The 22000-nt window shown below is 32.4% G+C and overlaps 1 protein-coding gene and 1 non-coding gene across 2 annotated transcripts; one reads left to right on the top strand and one right to left on the bottom strand.

Annotated features, from left to right (window-relative positions):
* Positions 1-6704: 6704 nt before the first annotated feature.
* LOC107913199 (protein TRI1) lies at positions 6705-11325 on the bottom strand. Its single transcript, XM_041103919.1, is given in 9 exon segments — positions 6705-7051; positions 7210-7373; positions 7874-7921; positions 8193-8240; positions 8584-8697; positions 8700-8757; positions 8866-8980; positions 9437-9442; positions 10804-11325. Coding segments are annotated over 9 exon segments (999 nt in total). The 5' UTR covers positions 11130-11325; the 3' UTR covers positions 6705-6931.
* A 7461-nt stretch (positions 11326-18786) lies between these two features.
* LOC121223871 (small nucleolar RNA R71) lies at positions 18787-18893 on the top strand. The gene has a single exon (XR_005921337.1). It is a non-coding gene; the product is annotated as a small nucleolar RNA R71 (small nucleolar RNA).
* The last annotated feature ends 3107 nt before the right edge of the window (positions 18894-22000 follow it).

Here is a 22000-nt window from a genome sequence, read left to right as displayed (position 1 = left end):
GCAAGGTTGGTTTTGCATTTGTTTTCATGATGTTATTCTTTCAATCCATTGTCTCGAGGCTGATTAGCATTTTCATTAGATATAAGCAAAATGGTTGAGTGGTTGAGTAGTTATGAAGTGTTGGCATAGATGCCACTGCATGTTGATTCAAATATGTGCTTTATTGGTTTTCAATTCTGGATCATGCCCCAATTGATTGAGACAAAGAATTGATAATTTGCATTTATTCAACTGTATTTTTTGCCTATGTTTGTTTTTCATAGGCATGTCTGTCCTGAAACATTGTCAAAATTTCCTCCGATGAAATTAGGACATACATTTATTAGTTGCCCTTTTTTGCGTTTCAACTCTAAGCAAAAGGAAATAACTTTTCTTTGAAACAAATAGTTTAACTAGCCACAGACACATGTAGAAACCTATGATATCATGTAAAGTTACTAAAATAAATTTGGTTTGCACACTGTTGATATCATAAAAATGCCTTTTTTTGGCAGAAAATGTGTAGGAGAGTCCATATACATATGTTGTTCTGTGCTCTTTTCAATTTTAGTTGGTAGTGAGGTTTATATATATATATATATATATATGTTGCATAATGATAATGGGATCGTACCAGAGCAGAGAAATATGCATTCCTTAGTGAGTTTGAGAGAGGTGGAGGGAAAGAGAAATATGCACACTGGTTCCAGTGATTGAGTTTCTAGTCTCTAATTCCTTGTATGTTAATAACTTAATATCATTCATTTACTGAGGTTTTTAGCTCTTTTGATTTTATATTGCACCATTTAAAAAAAAAGACCTTTATGTTTTTTATTAGTGGGTGATTTCTTTTTTCTTTTTTTCTTTACTTCATGATTAAGTATATAGGCTTTGTTGGTTCGTTCTAACAGGGAATTGGAAGTTGTTTCATTTTGGGTTTAAATTGTTAAAAGCATTAATTAATCAAAGGAAAAGATGCGTTTTTAAGGGGGATTTGGGGTTGCATGTGTTCTTCTGTTGTTCTTATTGATTTGTTGTGTAAAAGAAAGCACTTGGTGTTAATTGAAGTTATTTGCAATGCATTTGATTGGTTTTATTTTGCGAGCGACTGATTTTATTGTCATTTAAAGTATACTAAAGTGAATGGTGAATTGTTGTCATTTAATATCCCCTTTAAATTCGAAGTGCTAGTGTTCTCCTATGACACATCATGAAATATTCCTATTTAGCTTTTTCTTCTTTGTTGGGTTATGTTATTTATGTGTTTCTTATTCGTTATGTTATGGGCATGTTGTTTTACTTCTTCAAACGTATTGCTTTACTTTTTCTTCTTCTTTTTTATTATTGAAATTGTATTTTTATTTTCACCTCTTAGTCCCAACCTCCCTTGCTTGCTTCGCCTCCGGCCATTAGCACTACTCCCTTAGTCCCTTGGCTTGCTTGCTCCACCCATAACTAAGCCTCTTGTATTCACTGAGTCACTGTAAGTTTTTTTGCAATTAAATTATTTAATTTTTTTTACTGTTACTGAGATTAGTATTGAAGAACTATGAGCCTTTTAACTTAATTCTCTCTAATATGATACTGGCAAGATTGTTAACTCTACCATAAAAAAATTACATTACCAGAACATAAAACCAGCAGCACTCCAAGTTACCAAAATAATTACCTATTGTCATTTCAATCATTCTTCCATGGTTCTAAGATTATAAGCTCCCTTAGAAGAAATAAGAAAGCCTACTTCGATAGCCCCATCTAATAAAACATCCTTCAATACACTCCGCTTCAATTATTGGATAGAATATAATTCTGGTAATGTCTTATTAAAGACTCAAATAATTATTGAATTAATTTACAAGGCTTTTTTATATAATAATCTCTCTATTTTTAAATTATGTATAAACAATCAATCAAGTTCCAATTTCGATGCTTATATAATATCCAAATTTAAGATTAAATCTGCATATTTTAATTAAAATATAATTCGGTACTTATATAAACAATCAATCAAGTTCCAATTTCAATGCTTATATAATATCCAAATTTAAGATTAAATCTTCATATTTTAATTAAAATATAATTCGGTACTTATATAAACAATCAATCAAGTTCCAATTTCGATGCTTATATAATATCCAAATTTAAGATTAAATCTTCATATTTTAATTAAAACCTAATTCGGTACTTATATAAACAATCAATCAAGTTCCAATTTCGATGCTTATATAATATCCAAATTTAAGATTAAATCTTCATATTTTAATTAAAATATAATTCGGTACTTATATAAACAATCAATCAAGTTCCAATTTCGATGCTTATATAATTGTTATTAAATTAATAATATTCAAATTCCTTATTTAATTCAAATTGATCATAATATTATTTTCAAATAAATTATCAAATTATAAAATGACAATATCTGAACAATATCTCAACAATATCTCAACAATTGATAAAATCTTACTGAAGATTAACAATATCTCAACAAAAATTGAATGAATTATCTATTTTATTAATTGAAAAAGATATCTTATATGATATTTATTTTAATAAATTTGCATCTCTAAAGTATGAGGGGATTGATACTGAGTTCTAATTTTAATATGGCGCAGTAATGGCTCATTTGCCCTTAATTGCACAAAGTGTGAGGCGTAAAAGAATCGGTGCTGCATTGACAATTTGGTTGGAAATCTGTAGAATCGCGATTTGGTTCTTATTTAGAATGGGTGCCAGCCTTAGCCTACATACTTATAGACCAAGGATTAGGTCCTATACCGTAGATTTTTATGCACAACGGGATTATGTGAAGAGGCTTGTATATGCTAGTGACGAGACTTGTATTGAATAAGTTAGGATGAATAGAACTGCCTTTTTTAAACTATGTGAGATGTTAGAATCGATAGGGGGATTGAAGTCGTCAAGGTTCACGCTTGTTGATGAGCAAGTAGCAATGTTTTTACATATCATCTCCCATCACCTTAAAAATCGAGTTATCAAGCATCACTTTAGAAGGTCCGGGGAAACTGTAAGCAGAGCATTTCATAGTGTTTTAAATGCTGTCATACGCTTACAAGATGTCTTATTTAAAAAGCCGGAGCCAATTACATCCGAGTCTTCTGACACAAGGTGGAAATGGTTTAAGGTATTAGACTGAGTTTTATATATAGCTTGTACAACATTTAGTTGACTTAGATTTAAATTAGTATTCTAACTCAAGGTTTTATATCATGTGAAATAGAATTGCTTAGGTGCTCTTGATGGAACCCACATCAAGATTAGGGTGCCAACAGTTGATAAACTTTGATATTGAACCCGAAAAGGTGACATAGCAACAAATATGCTAGGTGTTTGTACACCTGAGATGCAATTTGTTTATGTTCTTCCTGGTTGGGAAAGTTCAGTTGCCGATGGACGGGTGCTTCGAGATGCCATTAGTAGAAGGCATGGACTAAAAGTTCCTCATGGTACAGTGTATAGTTAGAGGAATTTGAATTATTTTAATTATAATATAAAACTTTGTTTGCTGAATTAATCATTTTTATAAAAATTTATTTTATAGGTTATTATTATTTAGTTGATGCTGGATACACAAATTGTGAGGGATTTCTTGCACCATTTAGAGGACAGCGATATCATCTGAACAAGTGGCGTCAGGGTTATCAGCCAAGTTCTTCGCAAGAGTTTTTTAATATGAAACATGCCTCAGCACATAATGTCATTGAAAGATGCTTTGGCTTTTTAAAACTTAGATGGGGAATACTTAGGAGTCCATCGTTTTATCCTGTAAGGGTGCACAATAGAATTATTATTGCATGTTGTTTGCTCCATAATTTTATTCGAACCCATATGAGTATTGATCCCATCGAAGCGGAAGTGGGAGAAGGATTACCTACTAATGTGGTGGATGACGATGAACCGAATATCACAAATATTCATCCATCGGATGCTTGGGCTACTTGGAGGATGGAACTAGCCAACCAAATGTTCGATGAATGGCAAGCATCTAGAAATTAGTTAGGTTTAGGGACAAATTGAGTTTGAATTGATTTGTTGATGTTATTTTATGTATCTAGTTTATGAAACTTTGGTGGTCTTTGATTAAAATTCTGTATTGTACTAAACTTTGTTGAATTATAATTTAATTATCTTTTCATTCAGCATGTGTTATAAATTTAAATTTAGTATTGAACTACCGATATAATATTATAAACTGTTCACCTTTTGATTCATGATATTCAAAATAGTAAATAATGTTAATTTGTTTTTTTTTCTTAAGAACAATATGTCAGGTGTTCCACCAACGGGTGCTTCTTCTCAAGCTTCTCGAGGAAGCAAAAGAAAATGGGTTCCAGAAGAGGATGCAGCCTTGGTTTCTTGCATGGTGGATTTGCACAATGTAGGAACATTTAATACTGATACCGGGTTCAAAGCCGGTTATTTGAACGAGCTAGAGAAAATGCTAGAAAAGGCTTTACCAAGAGCAATGTTGAAGGCGAAACCAAATATTTAATCTCGGATTAGGTGCCTAAAAAGGGAATGGTCAGTCGTCTACGACATGCTTAATGGCCAAAACAACAGTGGTTTTGGTTGGGACGAGCATAGGCAGCTCGTTGTTGCTGAAGATGCAGTTTGGGAATCCTATGTAAAGGTAAAATGTATTTCAAGTATTTATTTGTTTTTTTACAAAACTTATAACGAATATGATTTCCTCATTTTTTTTAGAGTCACGAAGAAGCCTCTCAGTTCAGACATCGTTCTTTCCCTTACTACAACTAGCTTACTGCAATATACGCAAGAGATCGGGCGACTGGGAAAGACGCTCAAACAGCTACTGATGTTCTTGAAGAAATACATGCTGAGGATGAACGTACTACAGATATGAATGAAGAGAGAAACACATTCTATGACTGCGAAGCTGACGTCTCTTTAGACGACATGGATGTTTCTGGTACAGATCCGCGAGGAGATAAAGACCAAGGGGGTTCCTCATCTCCAAACAAGAGAAAGAAGAAATCTGATGCTCGTGATAATGTGTATTCTTCATTTGAGGAGGCTGCCACTTTGTTGGGGGAAAAAATCCAGGCCGTTGGCGATCAAATCAGTAGGACTATGGCCTCCGAGGTGGTAGTTCAGTAGAAGTCAGAGGAAAAGATGGAAGAGAAAGCTTCAAATTTATATTCAGCCTTATGGTCAATTGAAGGTTTAACCGACGATCAGCGGTATGATGCTTTGAGTAAAATTCCCGATCATCCAACTCAAATGATCGTTTTCTTTAGTTTACCTTCTGTTGCCCGATTGGAATGGGTCAGAAGATTTCTTTCTCACCATTAAATATTAATGTTCAAACTTTTTGATGTTGTAAAACTATATAACATATGGATTATGATGTACAATTTCATTTTCATCTAACATTTTCTTAATATAAGTTAATTATATTTATGCAGAATATAATTCTCAAGTTATATATTGATTTTAGTAAATTCATATAAGAACATTTTATTATTAAGAATTTTATGAAATTATATATCACTGTTAAATTATATTTAATATTAATTATTTTAAATTGTATAAATTCATATAAGAAAATTTATTATCAAGAATTTTATGAAATTTAATATTAATTATTAAATTATATGTAATAATTATTATTTTAAATTATACAAATTCATAAAATATAATTTATTAGTTATAATTATTTTAAATTTTATTAAATCATATATTTTAAATAAAATATATTTAATATTAATTATTTCAAATTTTCATTTATAGTATCATATATTATGATTTGAGTAAATTCATATAAGAATATTAATTATTAAGAATTTTATTAAATTATATATTTTAATTATAATATATTTAATAATAATTATGTTAATTTATATTTTACAGTATCATATATTATGATTCAAGTAAATTCATATAAGAATATTAATTATTAAGAATTTTATTAAATTATATATTTTAATTATAATATATTTAATAATAATTATGTTAATTTATATTTTACAGTATCATATATTATGATTTGAGTAAATTCATATAAGAATATTAATTATTAAGAATTTTATTAAATTATATATTTTAATTATAATATATTTAAATATGATTAAATTATTTATTATTGATATTAATAATCTTATTAAAATTTAAATAACAATAACAATAATTACCAAATCAAATTTCTGCTAATTATTAAGAATTTTATGAAATTATATATTTTAATTAAAATGGGTTTAATAATAATTATGTTTAAATATGATTAAAATATTTATTATTGATAATAATAATCTTATTAAAATTTAAATAACAATAACAATAATCATTTACCAAAACAAATTTATGTTAAGGGTATTCTAGTCATTTTAGTTTTTTTCATTATGCTATTACACCTCTATTCCATTCAACCAAACACAAGATTACTATTACACCTCTGTTCCATTACATTCAACCAAACAGTTGATTTGCTATTACACCTCTAATCCAATACACCTCTAATCCAATACAGCGAACCAAACGCACTGTAAATTTTCAAAGAGTGAGCAAATGTAATGGTCGTACATAATGATAATTCTCTTACTAATATTAATATATGAATTAATTTGAGCTCCAAATCTAAAATTATTCGTACTTTTATTATTTATTTGATGCCTAAACAAAATGAATTTAACAGTTTATTTCCCTATTTAAATCTGAAGCAAGTTAATCTTATAAAACTTGAGCTCTAAACAAATTGAATTTGACAGTTTATTTTCCTGTTGGAACTTTGAAACAAGTTATAAAAACTTCAGCTGTAGCTACTGATCGGTTGTATGTTTGTCAACCAAACAACTCTTTACCTTAAATTAATAAAACGCAAGGCCTCAACTAATAAAACAATTAATGGAATCCCTTGTTTCTCTTACAATTACAAAAACCCCGCTCTGGTCTGGTCTGGTCTGGTCTGGTCAGCTCAACTCTTGAGAAAATGAGCAGCCAAGAGTTTTGTAACTGTGAACCCATGGAAGGTTTCAACCTCGAACAGCTCTTTCAGCTTCTCGTCACATATTACTTTCCTCTTGTCAGCTGGATCCTTCATTGAACCAATGCTATGTTTAGAATATAAATTTTCTTGTTATTTTACAAACCTAGTATTTTAATGCATTTATGAATGATGACTAGAACATTGCTACTCACTACTGTGGTATATAAATATTGTATATTTTTTTGCTGGGTGGGCAAATGATATACCTGGAGGTTATTTTCTTTTATGTAATCCCACATTCTCTTGATCACGACAGCCCGTGTAAGCTCATTTTCTCCAGTACCAAGAAATTTTACCAGAGCATCTGAAAGTTGAAGAGGAGCAAGAAATCCCTTCTGTCGCTTTTCCTTTCCTTTTGCTTCATCTGGATCTGAAACGACCAAAATGGACAGCAACGGAAACAGTAAGAACCAATAATTTTGAAAATAGTGAGATACGTGCATGCACAAGAATGAAATGAAGGTTACAGGGATCATCACATTGCAGGGTTAAGGATTAGACAAAACATGTAATAATAACTGCTGGAAACCTCATTCAAAACGTGTTTAGGACACATATAAAGAAATACGTGAACAAAAAGGGCATACAGAGCAACATTCTGACTCTGTATCTAAATGGATGCGGCAAAGCCAGAATTAGCTGCAAAAGTATCTCTGGCAACATCACTTAAAGAGAGCATTCTTTCGAGAAACAACAGTAAAAAGACCTTTTTATGAACCGTGCAATAGTGGGGAGCAAATGTTGAGGTGAAAGGTATTGCTAATGGTACAATGGTAGACAAGATGCAAGCATAAGGCATTCTAACTCCTCGTATCAATGCAAAACAAGTCCTGTATAGAAGACATTAATTTAGTCATTTACTATCCATACCTTCTTCTCTCTCATGCTTTCTTGGCTTTTCCTTCTCCGTTGACTTGACTGGAACAACAATAACATGAAAGCCGATATAGGTAAATTTAGCACATATATTAGATAATAGGTAGGTTCAAGTTATAGCAGCATATTGCACAAGAAACAAAACTATTTTTCCTCAATTTAATTAAGAAAAAGCAAATCCTGAGGTGCAAGGTATTGCTAATAGTACAATGGTAGACAAGCTGTGAGCATGAGACATACTCCTCATATATCAAATTATCAATGCCAAATAAGTTCTTGAGAAGACGTTAATTTAGTCATTCACTATCTATACCTTCTTCTCTCTCATGCTTTCTTGGTTTTTCCCTCTCCATTGACTTGACTGAAACAAATTCAGCACATCATATTAGATAAAAGATGGGTTTGAGTTACAAGACATTTGCAGCATATGGGTCAAGAAACAAAAGTATTCTTCCTTTATTTACTTATTCAAGGCCCTGGTTTCCTGAGAAAGAGAGAGAGTGACATTAAAAATTTACAATTAATAATTGTTTTTTCTGATTTCCAATACAATTCCTAGTTCCTAGCCAATTCTGTAGGAGTCGGCAGTTTTTACTTACAAGTTTCAAAAGAGTAAAGTTTGAGCCCAAAATCTAATATAACTGACATTATCTAAAATAGTTTAACAAAAGCAAAATGGTAGAAGGGACAGATAGGTTATTTACCTTCGTCTGAATCCAAGGGCAAGATGTGCTTTGACAGGGCTTTGTTCATTTGAAACATGTCAATGGATTCAACACCAAAAAGTGCATGCAATGGCTCGTCACAAATTATATTTTCTTGTTAACTGGGTCTTGCAAATTTTTCTCTCTAATATAAACCCACATTTGCTTGACCACCTAGCACCATTATAAAACAGAAAGTTTAGAACAAAGCAGCTCCTTGACTTAATCATGAAATTAACAAAGAAGAAAATGAAAAGAAATTTCAAGATATTTTCAAGTTACCTCAGTCCTCGCCATTTCAGGGACTCCTAAAAGTTCCCGAAGTTGTGGGGAAAGTCTGCTTACTTTGTTAAAACCACCTCCTCTTCTCTTACCTTCACTATTGACTCCTTTTGACCTATATTATAGAATGCAACAATAATAAATTCATAAACTAACAACTATAAGATTGATGGCAAATGCAATCACTGATTAAGTGCCCTACTAAACTCCAAAGCTTGCAAGACAGCGTAAAACAGAAAGTCTTAGTGTAGGTATATTCTACGGATGCTCTAAGCAAAATCTGAGAGAGACTTTAAGCTGCTGGTGCAATATCAACAATTCACGCAAAACTCACATTAAAATATGCTCACTGTTCCACATGAAATGAAAATGTTTAAGCTTTATCAAAAGCCACTCATTGAGTCCTGCCACTCAGGTGGTAGAGCAGCAATTGTTGTTAGCTAATATTACAAAACAATATATTATTGGTTCAAAAGTGAAGCAAGAAGTCTGTCCAACATGTAAGACTTAATGCAACTTACATAAGAAATCATTGAAAGCAACCTGGAAGACATCCTTAGGAAAAACTAACCTTATCCTGTTAGAAAGGAGAATATGGAGTCAGCATTTGTTACAAGTTCAAGCTCACCTATTTCCTTCTTCCCAGCCCCAAAACATCAAAGAATGAGAACATGAAAATTTAGATTGTCGAGAATCTTCAAGAGTCTAATTAAACAGATTAAGTCACGAAAAAGAAGGAAGGAAAAAACATACTGCAACTTATGGGCATAATATTTGTATAACATAACCTGAGCTTAAACACACATACCACTAAGCAGAAAGGGACCCATGTTTCTTGCTCTAGAGGCCAAATTTAAACCACAATGAGAGAACATATAGTAGCTTGCACTTGTTTTAAAGCATTGCAGTCAACACAACACAACTTTCTTCTTTAAAATTTATGTAGCAGCACCACAAATTGAAAGGGATTGTTTCCAGGTGAAGAGCAAATGTCTTACTATAACTTATAAGACAAAGGGGGACAAGAGGAAAAAAATGTTTCCATAAGATCAATTGCGTCAAAGGGCAAATAAGAACACATGAACTTGGAAATCAAATTGCCTGGTGAGATCATACTTAAAGCATTTTCAAACAATTTCACTGTTAAGCAATTCATTACAGTTGGTCAAAGCTCCAAAACTTTTTTTTTTGAGAGTTTAGAAGTACAAATAGAGTACATCTCAAGTACAACAGATACATACCGAGCAACTATAAAGTAGAATTAAATCAACACAAAGCACAAACGGAAAAGAACTAGTATATAACCAGACAAAACCCACACATGGCAACTGTGCATGGTGGGACTGGAGACTCAAACTTAGGTACTCAAGGACCCAACACCTCAGCCTTTGCCAACAAGGCCTCATTGGCAAAATATATTTGCTTAAGCTTTTTCCAAATCAAAATTGGGGAAATTTTAAGAAATATCATGTTTCTAAAAGTAAAAATAGAATCCGAGACACATATGTCTCCTTCACTTTTTTGAGACATAAAAAAGAAGAAAAAAAAATCGCATCATTATCGTTATTATTTTTCTTTTATTTACAGAACTATGATTAATCAACCTTGTAAGATGACTTCCACTGCAATGACTCACTGAGTTGGATTTAAATTAAAAACCTGTTCAGATTAAATACAAACAGCCTCTGTCAAATTTCTCCATTCAAAACATTTTCTCCGATTAAACATGCATTGTTAAAAAATTTTAAAAAATCTAAAAAAAAAAACATAGCACACCATTAAAGCTAAAGCATAACCATAAGCAACGTAACCTCACAATTAACTTCTAAACAAAGCATTCTCTAAATCTTTTCAAAAAGAAAAACAGTAACGTGCATTCCCTTTAATTACTATTGCGTAAAATTCAGTATAATTACTAAATCATTAATAATAACTGACCGTTTCTTTGAGGTAGCCTTTTTGTTCTTCGCTCTTTCGTGCTCCTCCTCTTCGTCGTCCGAATCAGAGCCGTCGGTTTCCTCTGATTTAATCTTAGCCGTCTGATCATCTTCATTTTGTTGTTGTTGTTGTTGTTCTTCGGCATTTTCGAACTGGTTTTGGAGATATAAATCGACCTGTTCCCTAATAAACTTCTTCCTGTCCGTCAAATCAATACCGAAATCTTCCTCCAATCTCCGCCGCACGATTGCTGTAGTTGTGGTGTTGAGGTCCGATTCACCCAAGAACTCCCAGAGTCGGGCGATTAGCTCCGAGTCCAAGACCATTTCGGTTATTGTTTCCTTTACTCAGTGAGTCCGGTGGCGTAGAAGAATTTGTATTATTTAAGAGCGGAAACCGAAGAGCAAGAAATAAATGAGATAAAAAGAAACAAAAAAGGTTGGCTCACCCGTTACTCGTTTGGACTTTGGAGCGAACTGAAAGTTGAGGTGTGAGGGGCGTTCTCCCAAGGATCTTTCTATTCTTACTGATTTGCTATTTTAATTTTTTCTACAAATATGGCCACATTGTACACGCATCACGTGGGCTGGGCCTACAACGTCCACCGCAATATTAAGATAACTAGAATTCTTATATTTTTAGACAGCGATATTTATCTATTATAAATTTTATATTTCCAAAAAATATTTGTAATAGATGGTCATGAAATTAACTAAAAATTTGATTAAGTTAATTACATCTATCAATTAATATTATTGTTACGATGAGTAAATATATCGTTTCCACGAAGACTACAAATACTAATAATTACTATATTTCTATTACTTAACCGAATAATTTAAATGATCGATTAAAACTAATATTAATTAATTTAATTAACTAACGAACGCGACAAAGAACAAAATGAGAAAAAAATCGAATAACAACCAAGAAACAAAACAATACCCAAGAAAGAATCTGCTTAGATTTCATTTGTCACTATTAATCTAAATTACACAATTTCCTTACTTAGCACTTGAATCCGTAGAAATCCCTAAATTATGTTAATATCTCTTTTGAGTATAAGAGTAACTCACTCTAGGTTGATTAATTGAAATTTCTTTCTAATTAAAACCTTTATTATCACACTAACTCGTGCTATGGATTCCCTTATTATTATATTTGACTCTAATTCGGTAGATTTATGTCGTCCTATTTCTAGGATTGTATGCAATTCCACTCAATTACGTATGATCTAATCTTAAAATGGTTTTCTTCAACCACCGATTTAAGCACATCGAACATGAATTAATACTCTAGAAATATCAAACCAAGAACTATGCACACATAATTGAGAATAAGAAACTAAGTATTTATTGCGTAAAATAGAAATTAAACAACATAATTCATTGTAGGGTTTATCTCTCATATGTATTTAGAAAATTAGTTCATGCTTCAAAAGAGAAAAATCAAATATACAGTATAATCGAAAGAATAAAAGAAACTCATGATAACTTCTTAAGAAATCAACTAGGAATCTTCAATCTTGATGGAAATCTGCTTCAAAGTCGACTTCAATGATATTTTTTGAGTTGTTTTCTTGAGTTTCTTTGATGCCCCTCTCATATCTTTTTATTTTTGTCATATATACATATTAGAATGCCCGAAAAACCTAAAAATTGTGATTTTCTGTTGTTCAATGCACAATCATGTGAAATCGACACGGTCTATCACACACCCGTGTGGTCTGATTGTATGAAAAGGTGTAGCTTGTGTGGCTCCTTCAACTTGCTTCGACGCTCCGATTTTTTATCATTTTTTCGCTCATTTTGCTTTCAAGTGCTCTATTAAGTATTTAAACATGAATTTAAAAGATTAGGAGTATAAAATTCACAGTTAACATCAGATAATAACCCAAAACGTGTTAAGAATGAGGTTAAAACATGTTACTTTTAGCACTTATCAAATATCCCCAAACTTAAATGTTTACTTATCCTCAAGAAAAATTCTCAACCCACATTCATGTTAACTTCCCTTAATTTATTGTTTTCATCAACAATGTCTTAGGGTAATCTATAGATAATTATGCAATGGAAATTTAAACCACTACAAAACACAAGCAATCCAAGTAGAAAATTTTAAGGCTTAAAAATATAGGCGTCTCTCCTATCTCAATAATTATCTGAAATTCAAACTCAACAAGAATTAACACCCTCACTAAGGTTCACTCAAAGCACTCAAGGTGTTTAAATTTCAAGTAATGTGCACTCAATAGTCAAACAAGAAATGTTATTATCATAGACTTGCTTAAAAATCAAATCTCCACAATTATAGAAATGAGATTACACACCAATCAAGAGGTCTTTACGAGATTGTAACGGGGCTTAGGTTAAGGGTACAAAAAAAAGTCATAAAAGGTGTTTACAATCGAGAGTCGAATTGATAGGTTACCAAACCAAAAAAATCATCTGTTGAATTAAAAGAATTTACATCAATTTGAAATAAAGAGCAGATGTGAGCTTTTATACAAAAGGTGAGAGTAACGATTCAAGCTTAAATAAGATAGTAAGGTTTATAACCTAAATGTGAATTTCTTAATTGATCAAGATCACTCAAATTTTTTTCCTTTTTTTTTTGGTTTTTCTAGAACAAAGAGAAATTCGACAATACAAATGATAAATCATAGTCAAGCAACTAACCAAATTGAATCTAAACAAAAAGGGAGTCAATAAAAAGGGTGATTTGCAAAATTAATGTGGTTTTTGGGTTAACATGAATGATTGATAAGTAAAAAAATGGATTAGGATCAATAGGGTTTACTAGGGGATAATACAATAGGTAAATTGTTTAAAGGTTAAACCCTAAGGGCCTTTATCATCTCCGTATATTAAATTGATAATTTGGTCTCAACATGTATAACCGAAACAAGTTCTAGAATAACAAATCTAGTTGATATACTCACAACCAAAATAAAACGAGCATGAAAAAGTAGATGCTCTATAGGCTAAAAAGCTCACAAAAAAAATTATGGTTTTGATGTCAAACTTATAAATTTAAAATTTAAGATAATGCTGCAGTTCAGAGAGACAACCTAAAATAATAGTTTTCTGAAAATGACTTATCATGCTTGACTCTCTCGTGTCTTAAAGTATAAATAACACCAAGCATAAAAATCCACAAATTAATCCCAAATAGAACAATAAAAACTCCAAATTTAGAAAAATTAACTCTAATATAAGACTTAAGGAAATTATTTAAACACAAACAACAATTCAATGACTATATCACATAACATACAAAATTCTCCCCACACTTAAGATGTACATCGCCCTCAATATACAAACAAAATTAATCACAATAAGCAAAGTATCATAAGAAAGAGAGGAAGAGAATTGGAACTGCCCTAAATTTGGATAAATTGGCAGAGATAGTGAAATCTAAAAATATAAGAGACCCTAAATTAATTACTTCATTCCATGCATAGTAATAAGAAAATAGACAAAAGTAAGATAAGATAAAAAGATAACAGAATAAACAGAAAAACAATTGAAATAACAATAACAATAACAATAACAATAACAATAACAATAACAATAACAATAACAATAACAATAAAGTGCATCAAAAATATAACAATCAGGAAAAGAAGAAAAATAAATAACAATAAAAAAGTACAAATAAAAATAAAAAGAACGATAAATAGAAGATAAAACTAGGTAGAATCACTAATCGACATTGCGAGGAATATCATGATCGAGAGGCTCTAGGTTAGTAGTGCGAACTGGTGACGAAAGATGAAAGTTCTGGCACAACTGCAGTAAATATGCCTTCATACAATCCTACTATTATTGTAAGTGACTGACCTGCTTTGACTGCTATTGCTGTGTGCAATATATGTCCTCAAGCATGACAGTATGTACAGCTATAGAATTACTAATGGAGGAATGGGTCAAAATGGGTCTGCACGTTTAGGTGGGTTATCGTCCAGAAGCTCCTTATGCTCATCTTGCGGATCCAGACAAAGCAATGTAAACCGGTTTGGACCAACTTTGGGATGACGGTGGATCATCCGCATGTGGTTCATAATAATCAATCCCTGAGGGACCATCTATCCGACCAGACTCAAGGAGGAGGACTACTCTAGAGTATCGAGAAGTCCAAAATACTTTGCTAGGTGAGTCACATAGGGACCCATACAGATCGGTCCCTTCATGTGATGGTCCAACTTGTGACGATAAAAGTGAGCCATAAAATATGCCACATCAATCGGGTGACGCTTATCCATGTTCCATAAAAAATATGTGTCCACGATACTTATGACCCCGTGCTTTCTTTTCGTCTAGTCATTGTGTGTACCAATATGACATGGATGTATCATAAAGAAAGGGTTAAGGATGTTACCTTCGACTGACTTAGGTTCTATGGCGAATCAATTTTGGCAATAACGAACCAACAACGTGGAGTCGATCGATGGACGTGCCTGGAAATATGGACGTGGAATAAATTTTGGCAATATGACATGGATGTATCATAAAGCAGGGGTTAAGTAATGCATTGTACCCCCTAGTTAGAATAAAATAATACGTGGCTGATCCCACCGTGATATAGTCAGTTGTAAAAAAAAAAGGTAGAGCAAAATTCTAGTGTGAGTTCTGCGTAAGTAGGCTCCATAATGGTAAAGAACCAGTCTCATGGTGTTGTGTTAATCAACACATAGATTCAGACAGAAAAATTGACTACCTATAGAGCATCCCAATCAATGCATCAACCCACTCCTAAGGGTCGCTCCTTCAATTGTTGGTATTGGTCCTCATATGGTCCTGGACTGAATTGGAAAAATAGGAATTTGGTGTTCATGGTCTAAGACGAAGACAAAGATGCACCTACTGTTTTTCGCCTTTTAGAGGAGGGGATAAGTACCTTAGTCTTACTTATCGTATTTGTCATTATGTACCTAAAATAAGAATTGCAATTAATTAGAATGATGCATAATATATATATACAATAGAAAACAATATAAAGAGAAAAGTAAACATAATAGATAAAATAAAATAAAAATACAGATGAGAATGGTAAAGAACAAAAGATTGTGGTTTGTTTGGACAACGATTGTGTGAAAGGAGGAGTCAGGGGAGGATGAAATGGTGGTCTTTGGGCGGTGCGATGGGGGTTTGGAGGGTGATCTACAGTGTAAGTGAACGACAGTGGAAAGAAAAAAGGAGGAGGAAGAAAAAGGGAAGGAATTGTCAGTGTTAGTGGCGAACAATAGACAATGGGACAAATAATGGCAAGAAGAAGACGACGTGTAGTAGTAAACCGATGGCGAATGTGTGGAGAGGTTTGGGGGCATAAAATAGGAAAATGGGTGAGAATGGGTGAAAATAAAAGTTATGGTTTCAGAAACGGATGGCACGATCATCTATTTAGCTTGTGTTAGGTTACACGGTCGTGTCGTTCAATTGTGTACGTCATTGAGGTCGTATGACTCATAATAATCCAGTCAAATCATCACACGACCATGTATTTGAAAACACATGAGCATGTTGCCAAGCCTTGTGACTCTCTGAACCCGTATGAGTTATAAAATGATTTTAAAAATTACTCTAGTATTTACACAGTGTGTAATAAGCTCATGTGTCTAGGTCGTGTTTCTTTACTCAGATCGTGTGGATTTGTTGTTCGCTTTTCCCACGATCATGCAAGGACGTGTGGGTCACATGGCCGTGTCGCCAAGCCGTGTGACTCTCTAGAGCTGTGTGGCTTCGATTTAATCCATTCCTCATGTGCACGTAAGTGTGTGCCCATGCCGTGTAGGCCACATGACCATGCCACTAGGTTGTTTGGTCTACCTCAAACCGTGTGGTCTTTTTTTTAGAATTAATAAAAATAAATATAAAATAATAAAATAATAAAAATACAACACAAATAAATGAAATTAAAAAAACACTCGGGTTACCTCTCGAAAAGTGCTTATTTAGAGTCTAAGCTTGATTTCCCTTTTCAAACACAATTAATTCAAATTTTGGAGTTGGAGCTCCTCTCTCTCGTTATCAATATCACCATTTAGATAAATTTTAAGTTGATGGCTGTTTACCTTAAACATTCCATATTCAGGGTGTGTTACCTCAGTTTGTCCATATGGGAGTATGTGTTTTTACCATAAATGGATTCAACCATCTTGACTTAAGATCTTCAAAGAACATTCGTGGATCTAAATTGTCTAGCAACATTTTGTCTCCAACTTTGAATTGGTTTGTCCTTTTTAAATGCACACCATTATGTTACTTTGTTACTTGTTTATACATTCTTGGGTTCTAATAGGCCTTTATTCATCATTCATCTAATTCATCGAGCTGTACTATTTTTCTTCACATGTCCTTTGACTTCTATCACCTTGAACATGACACAATTTTAACATGTCTTTATGAGTAATTTCCTATAAAGAATGTTGAGCCACATGATTAATAAAATCAACAGAATAACGAGTATCGTCTCGCTAACTAGAAACTCTCACAACATTACGTGCTTGAAGAATAACATCTTTATCACCTACCCTAAACACAAATTCACCATTACCCACATCAATAATAGTTCTAGTAGTGGCTAAAAAGGGTAGACCTAAACTCATAGGTACCTTAATATCCTCATTCATGTATAGTATAACGAAGTCAATAGGGAATATGAATTTATCTACTTTCACAAGTACATCTTCAATAATACCCCTAGGATATTTAACAGATATGTCAGCTAATTGAATATTCATCCTAGTGGGTTTTGGTTCCTTGAGACTAAGTTGTTTGAACATTTTATAAGACATTAAATTTATACTAGCATCTAAATTAGCCAATGCTTTTTTAGCAGATAAACTACCAATAAAACAAGGGATAGTAAAACTCCCTAGATCTTCAGCTTAGTGGGTAGTTTGTTTTGGAGAATGATTGAGTATTTAAGTCCACAGTGGATAGCTCTTTTAACTTCTTTTTATTTTATAACAACTCCTTTAAAAATTTTGCATATTTGGGCATCTGTGAAAAAGCTTCAACAAAAGGTAAGTTAATATGTAATTGTTTAAAAAGTTTAAGAAATTTACCAAATTGTTTGCCCATGCAGTTTTTCTTCAACTTTGTCAGATATGAAATTTGTGGTTTGTATTCTCTGACCACCGACTTATGTTCTTTCTTACATTTCTCAACCCCATCATTTTTCTCAATAGCTTCTAGATTCAACTTCTTTTTAGGCTCAGCTAACACCTTTTCACTTTGTAAAGTGATTGCGTGGACTTGCTCTATTGAGTTGGTTTTAGTGTTACTAGGTAAACTACCTTGCTGCATCTCTGAAACCAATTTAGCAAGCTGGCTAATCTGATTCTTGAGACCCTAAATATATGTCTGCTGATTCCTCAAATTTATTTCAGTGTTTTGGAATTGAGTTTTTGATACTAAAATAAATTTAGTTAACATCTCTTCAAGATTCAACTTCTTTTCTTGCTGATAAGGTTGCTGAAAACTCAGAGGGGGTGGTGACCTTTGATTTCCTTGACCGCCACAAGAAAAATTTGGATGATTCCTTCAATCTGGGTTATAATTATTACTATAGGGGTTATCTTGAGGTCTATAATTATTACCCATAAAGTCGACTTGCTCATGCTCCATGTTAGGTTTGAAGGGCAAACATTCCAAATTGATCATCCCCGTTCCAGTCGCATCACATTGCATTACCGAATTCACTTGTTTACTAAAACTCAAACCATCAATTTTTTTTACTAAGAGCTTCAACTTGACTTGCCAACATAGCAACTGCATCTATATTAGAAACACTGGCTGTCTTGGTAAGCTTTGTACTCATAACTTGTCACTGATAGTTATTCGGTGTCATCTCCTCAATAAATTATTGGGCTGCCTCAGGTGTTTTATTATTCAGTGTTCTGCTAGCTGCTGAATCAATTATTTTCCTAGTCGAGGATTCAAACCATTGTAAAAAGTGTAAACTTAAAGCCACAAAGGTAATCCATGATGAGGACACCTTCTCAATAGATCATTAAGTCTCTCCCATGCATCATACAATGTCTCAAGCTTAAATTGAGTAAAAGAAGAGATATCATTCCTCAACTTGACTGTTTTAGCTGGTGGAAAATACTTCAACATAAATTTTCAATCATTTGAGCCCAAGTAGTGATGGAACCCCGTGGAAGTGAATTCAACATCTGTTGCACTTTGTTCCTCAAAGAGAATGGGAACAACTGTAGGCATATGACATCATTAGTAACGCCATTGATCTTAAATGTGTCGCAGGTCTCCAAAAAGTTAGCTAAATGAGCATTCAAATCTTTATCTTACAACCCATCAAACTGAACATACTCCTACATCATCTGAATTGTGTTCGGCTTAATCTCAAAATTATTTGTAACAACAGTCGGTTTGACAATACTCGATTCAGCCCCAATCAGAGTGGGCTTAGTATAGTCATACATAGTCTGAGGAGAAGGGTGTGTAGGAAGTTCCGAATTACTAGAATTAATATTCATCTCCACAGTAATGTCCTTTTGCTCTTGATCATATATAAAAATCTGTTGTTGACATTGCCTTGCTTCTCTAACCTCTTTCCGATTTTTGTGAGCAACATTTTCAATCTCAATATAAAAAACTAATGGTTTTGACGGGTTGCCTCTAGTCATAAACCAAAGGAACTTGTAAGAATCAAACAAAAGTGAATCAAGATCTAAAATTAAATTAAAAATAAAAGTATTAAAATAAAAAAAGGGTTAAAGTAATAAAAATAAAGTTTTCCTAATATTTTAGTCCCTGACAATAGCGCCAAAAACTTAATGGTCACGAAACTAACTAAAAATTTTACTAAGACAAGTGCACCTCAATTAATAGTATAGTTATGGCGAGCAAATATATCATTCTCACGAGGACTACAAGTACTAGTAATTACTGTCTTTTTATTATTTAACCGCTTAATTCAAACAATCGATTAAAACTAATATCAACTAATTTAATTAACTAACGAACGCGACAAAGAAAAAAACATGAAAAGAATCGAATAACAACCAAAAAATGGAACAATACCCAGGAAAGAATCCGCCTAGATTTCATCTGTCACTATCAATCTATATTATACAATTTCTTTACTTAGCACCTTGATCTGTAGAAATCCCTAAATTATGCTAATATCTCTTTCGAGCATAAGAGAAACTTACTCTAGGTTGATTAATTGAAATTTCTTTCTAATTAAAACCCCTATTATTACATTAACTCATTCTTTGAATTCCCCATTAGATTTGACTCTAATCTGGTAAATTTATGTCATCCTATTTCTGAAATTGTATGCAACTTCATTCAATTACCGAAGATCTAACCTTAAATAGGGTTTATTCAACCACCAATTTAAGCACATCGAACATGGATTAGTACTCTAGAAATATCAAACCAAGAATGAAGCACACATATTTGAGAACAAGAAATAAATATTTATTGCGTAAAGTAGAAATCAAACGACATAATTCATCATAGAGTTCATCATCTCTAGGTATTTAAAAAATTAGGCCATGCTCGAAAAGAGAAAAATCAAATATACAATATAACTGAAAGAATAAAAGAAACTCATGATAACTTCCTAAGAAATCAACTGGAAATCTTCAATCTTGACGGAAATTTACTTTAAATTCGGCTTCAATAGTGTTTCTCGAGTTGTTTTCTTGAGTATTTTCTAACGACCCTCTCATATCTTATTTTTTTGTCATATATACGTATTAAAATACCTGAAAAATCTAAAAATCATGATTTTCCACTGTTCAGTGCACAATCTTGTGAAATCGACACGACCTACCACACAACCGTGTGGTCTGACTGTATGAAAAGGTGTAGCCCGTGTGGCTCCTTCAACTTGCTTCGACGCTCCGATTTTCACTCATTTTGCTCCTAGGTGCGCTATTAAGCATTGAAACATGAATTTAAAAGATTAAGAGTATAAAGTTCCCAATTAACATCAGATAATCACCTAAAACATATTAAGAATGAGGTTAAAACATGATATATTGAGTAGTTATCAAATATTTGTTGGAAAAATTGTAATTTTGGAAACTTTAAGACATATTCTCGATTGATAAAGGTGGAGAGTTGAATCATAAAATTATGATTTTATATTCTACTCCATGAGACCTTTATAATGGTATATCATATGCTCAAAATGGTTGAGTGATGAATGAGAAATTGATACTCAAAGTATGCTACTTGGAAATATTTGTTGAGGAAAAGAAAAGTTTAGATCCCACATTGGTTAAATACCAAGTGTGAGATATGTATATATATGAGAGCTCACTTGAAATGTAATTGAATGACTAAACTTGAAACCTTTCCTCGCGTGCAGGGGTTGCAGATTCAAACCCATCGGGGTTGGGGCGCACTCGCACGACGTGGGTGATGCGAAATTTCTATATTTGGGCTATATTTTAGCCCAACACGAAAATATTTTTTTCCCTCAACAAATATACAAAATCTGATTTAAAATTATACATATCCTGATTTTATTTGAATCCAATCAATTTGATTTGATTTTAATCAAATGAATTTAATTGCTCCTTTAATGCAGATTTTGTATCATTATTTCATGGATATTTCCAAATTCCTCTATATTGAATGCCTATAAAGGGCCAAGACTTCTTTAGAATTTACTACTGAATCACACTCTCTTATTTTGCTCTCCAAAATTCTACTCTTTTCCTCTCCATATTTTCCAACGTTTCGGTAATAGAAAAAGGCAATGTTCGTTCGTTGTTCACTCCAAAGGTGCTATTGCTTCGATCATCATGTTGTTGTATCCTGGGAGATAGTCGACCAACGTTTCTCCAAGTACCGTAAGAATGGCCAAATCTGTCTTCAGAAAATTGTGTTAAATAGGCCTCAACATTTAGTAAAACTCGATTCTTCTTTTCGATTTCTGATTTTTGTTATGTTATTTATTGGTTTTTCGTATTTGACAATTTAAATATAAATTATTTAATTTATATTTTATATATATTGATTTATTTATATTTATATAGTTTGTGCGCTAACTTGTTTTGTCCAACAATATTTTAGTGTTTCAATATTATAACACCAACACTTATCACTAAAAATTATATTTTCATTAACATTCAAAATTTAGGTTAGTTAAAAATCATTAATAAAACTGAATTGCATTATCATTTTCATTATGATTTTAATTATGGTTTTTT

This window comes from Gossypium hirsutum, chromosome D11 (assembly GCF_007990345.1).
Source record: "Gossypium hirsutum isolate 1008001.06 chromosome D11, Gossypium_hirsutum_v2.1, whole genome shotgun sequence".
NCBI classification, from domain to species: domain Eukaryota; kingdom Viridiplantae; phylum Streptophyta; class Magnoliopsida; order Malvales; family Malvaceae; genus Gossypium; species Gossypium hirsutum.
The sequence above is the reverse complement of the archived record's forward strand: the minus strand, read 5'-3'. Positions and strand labels throughout refer to the sequence as shown.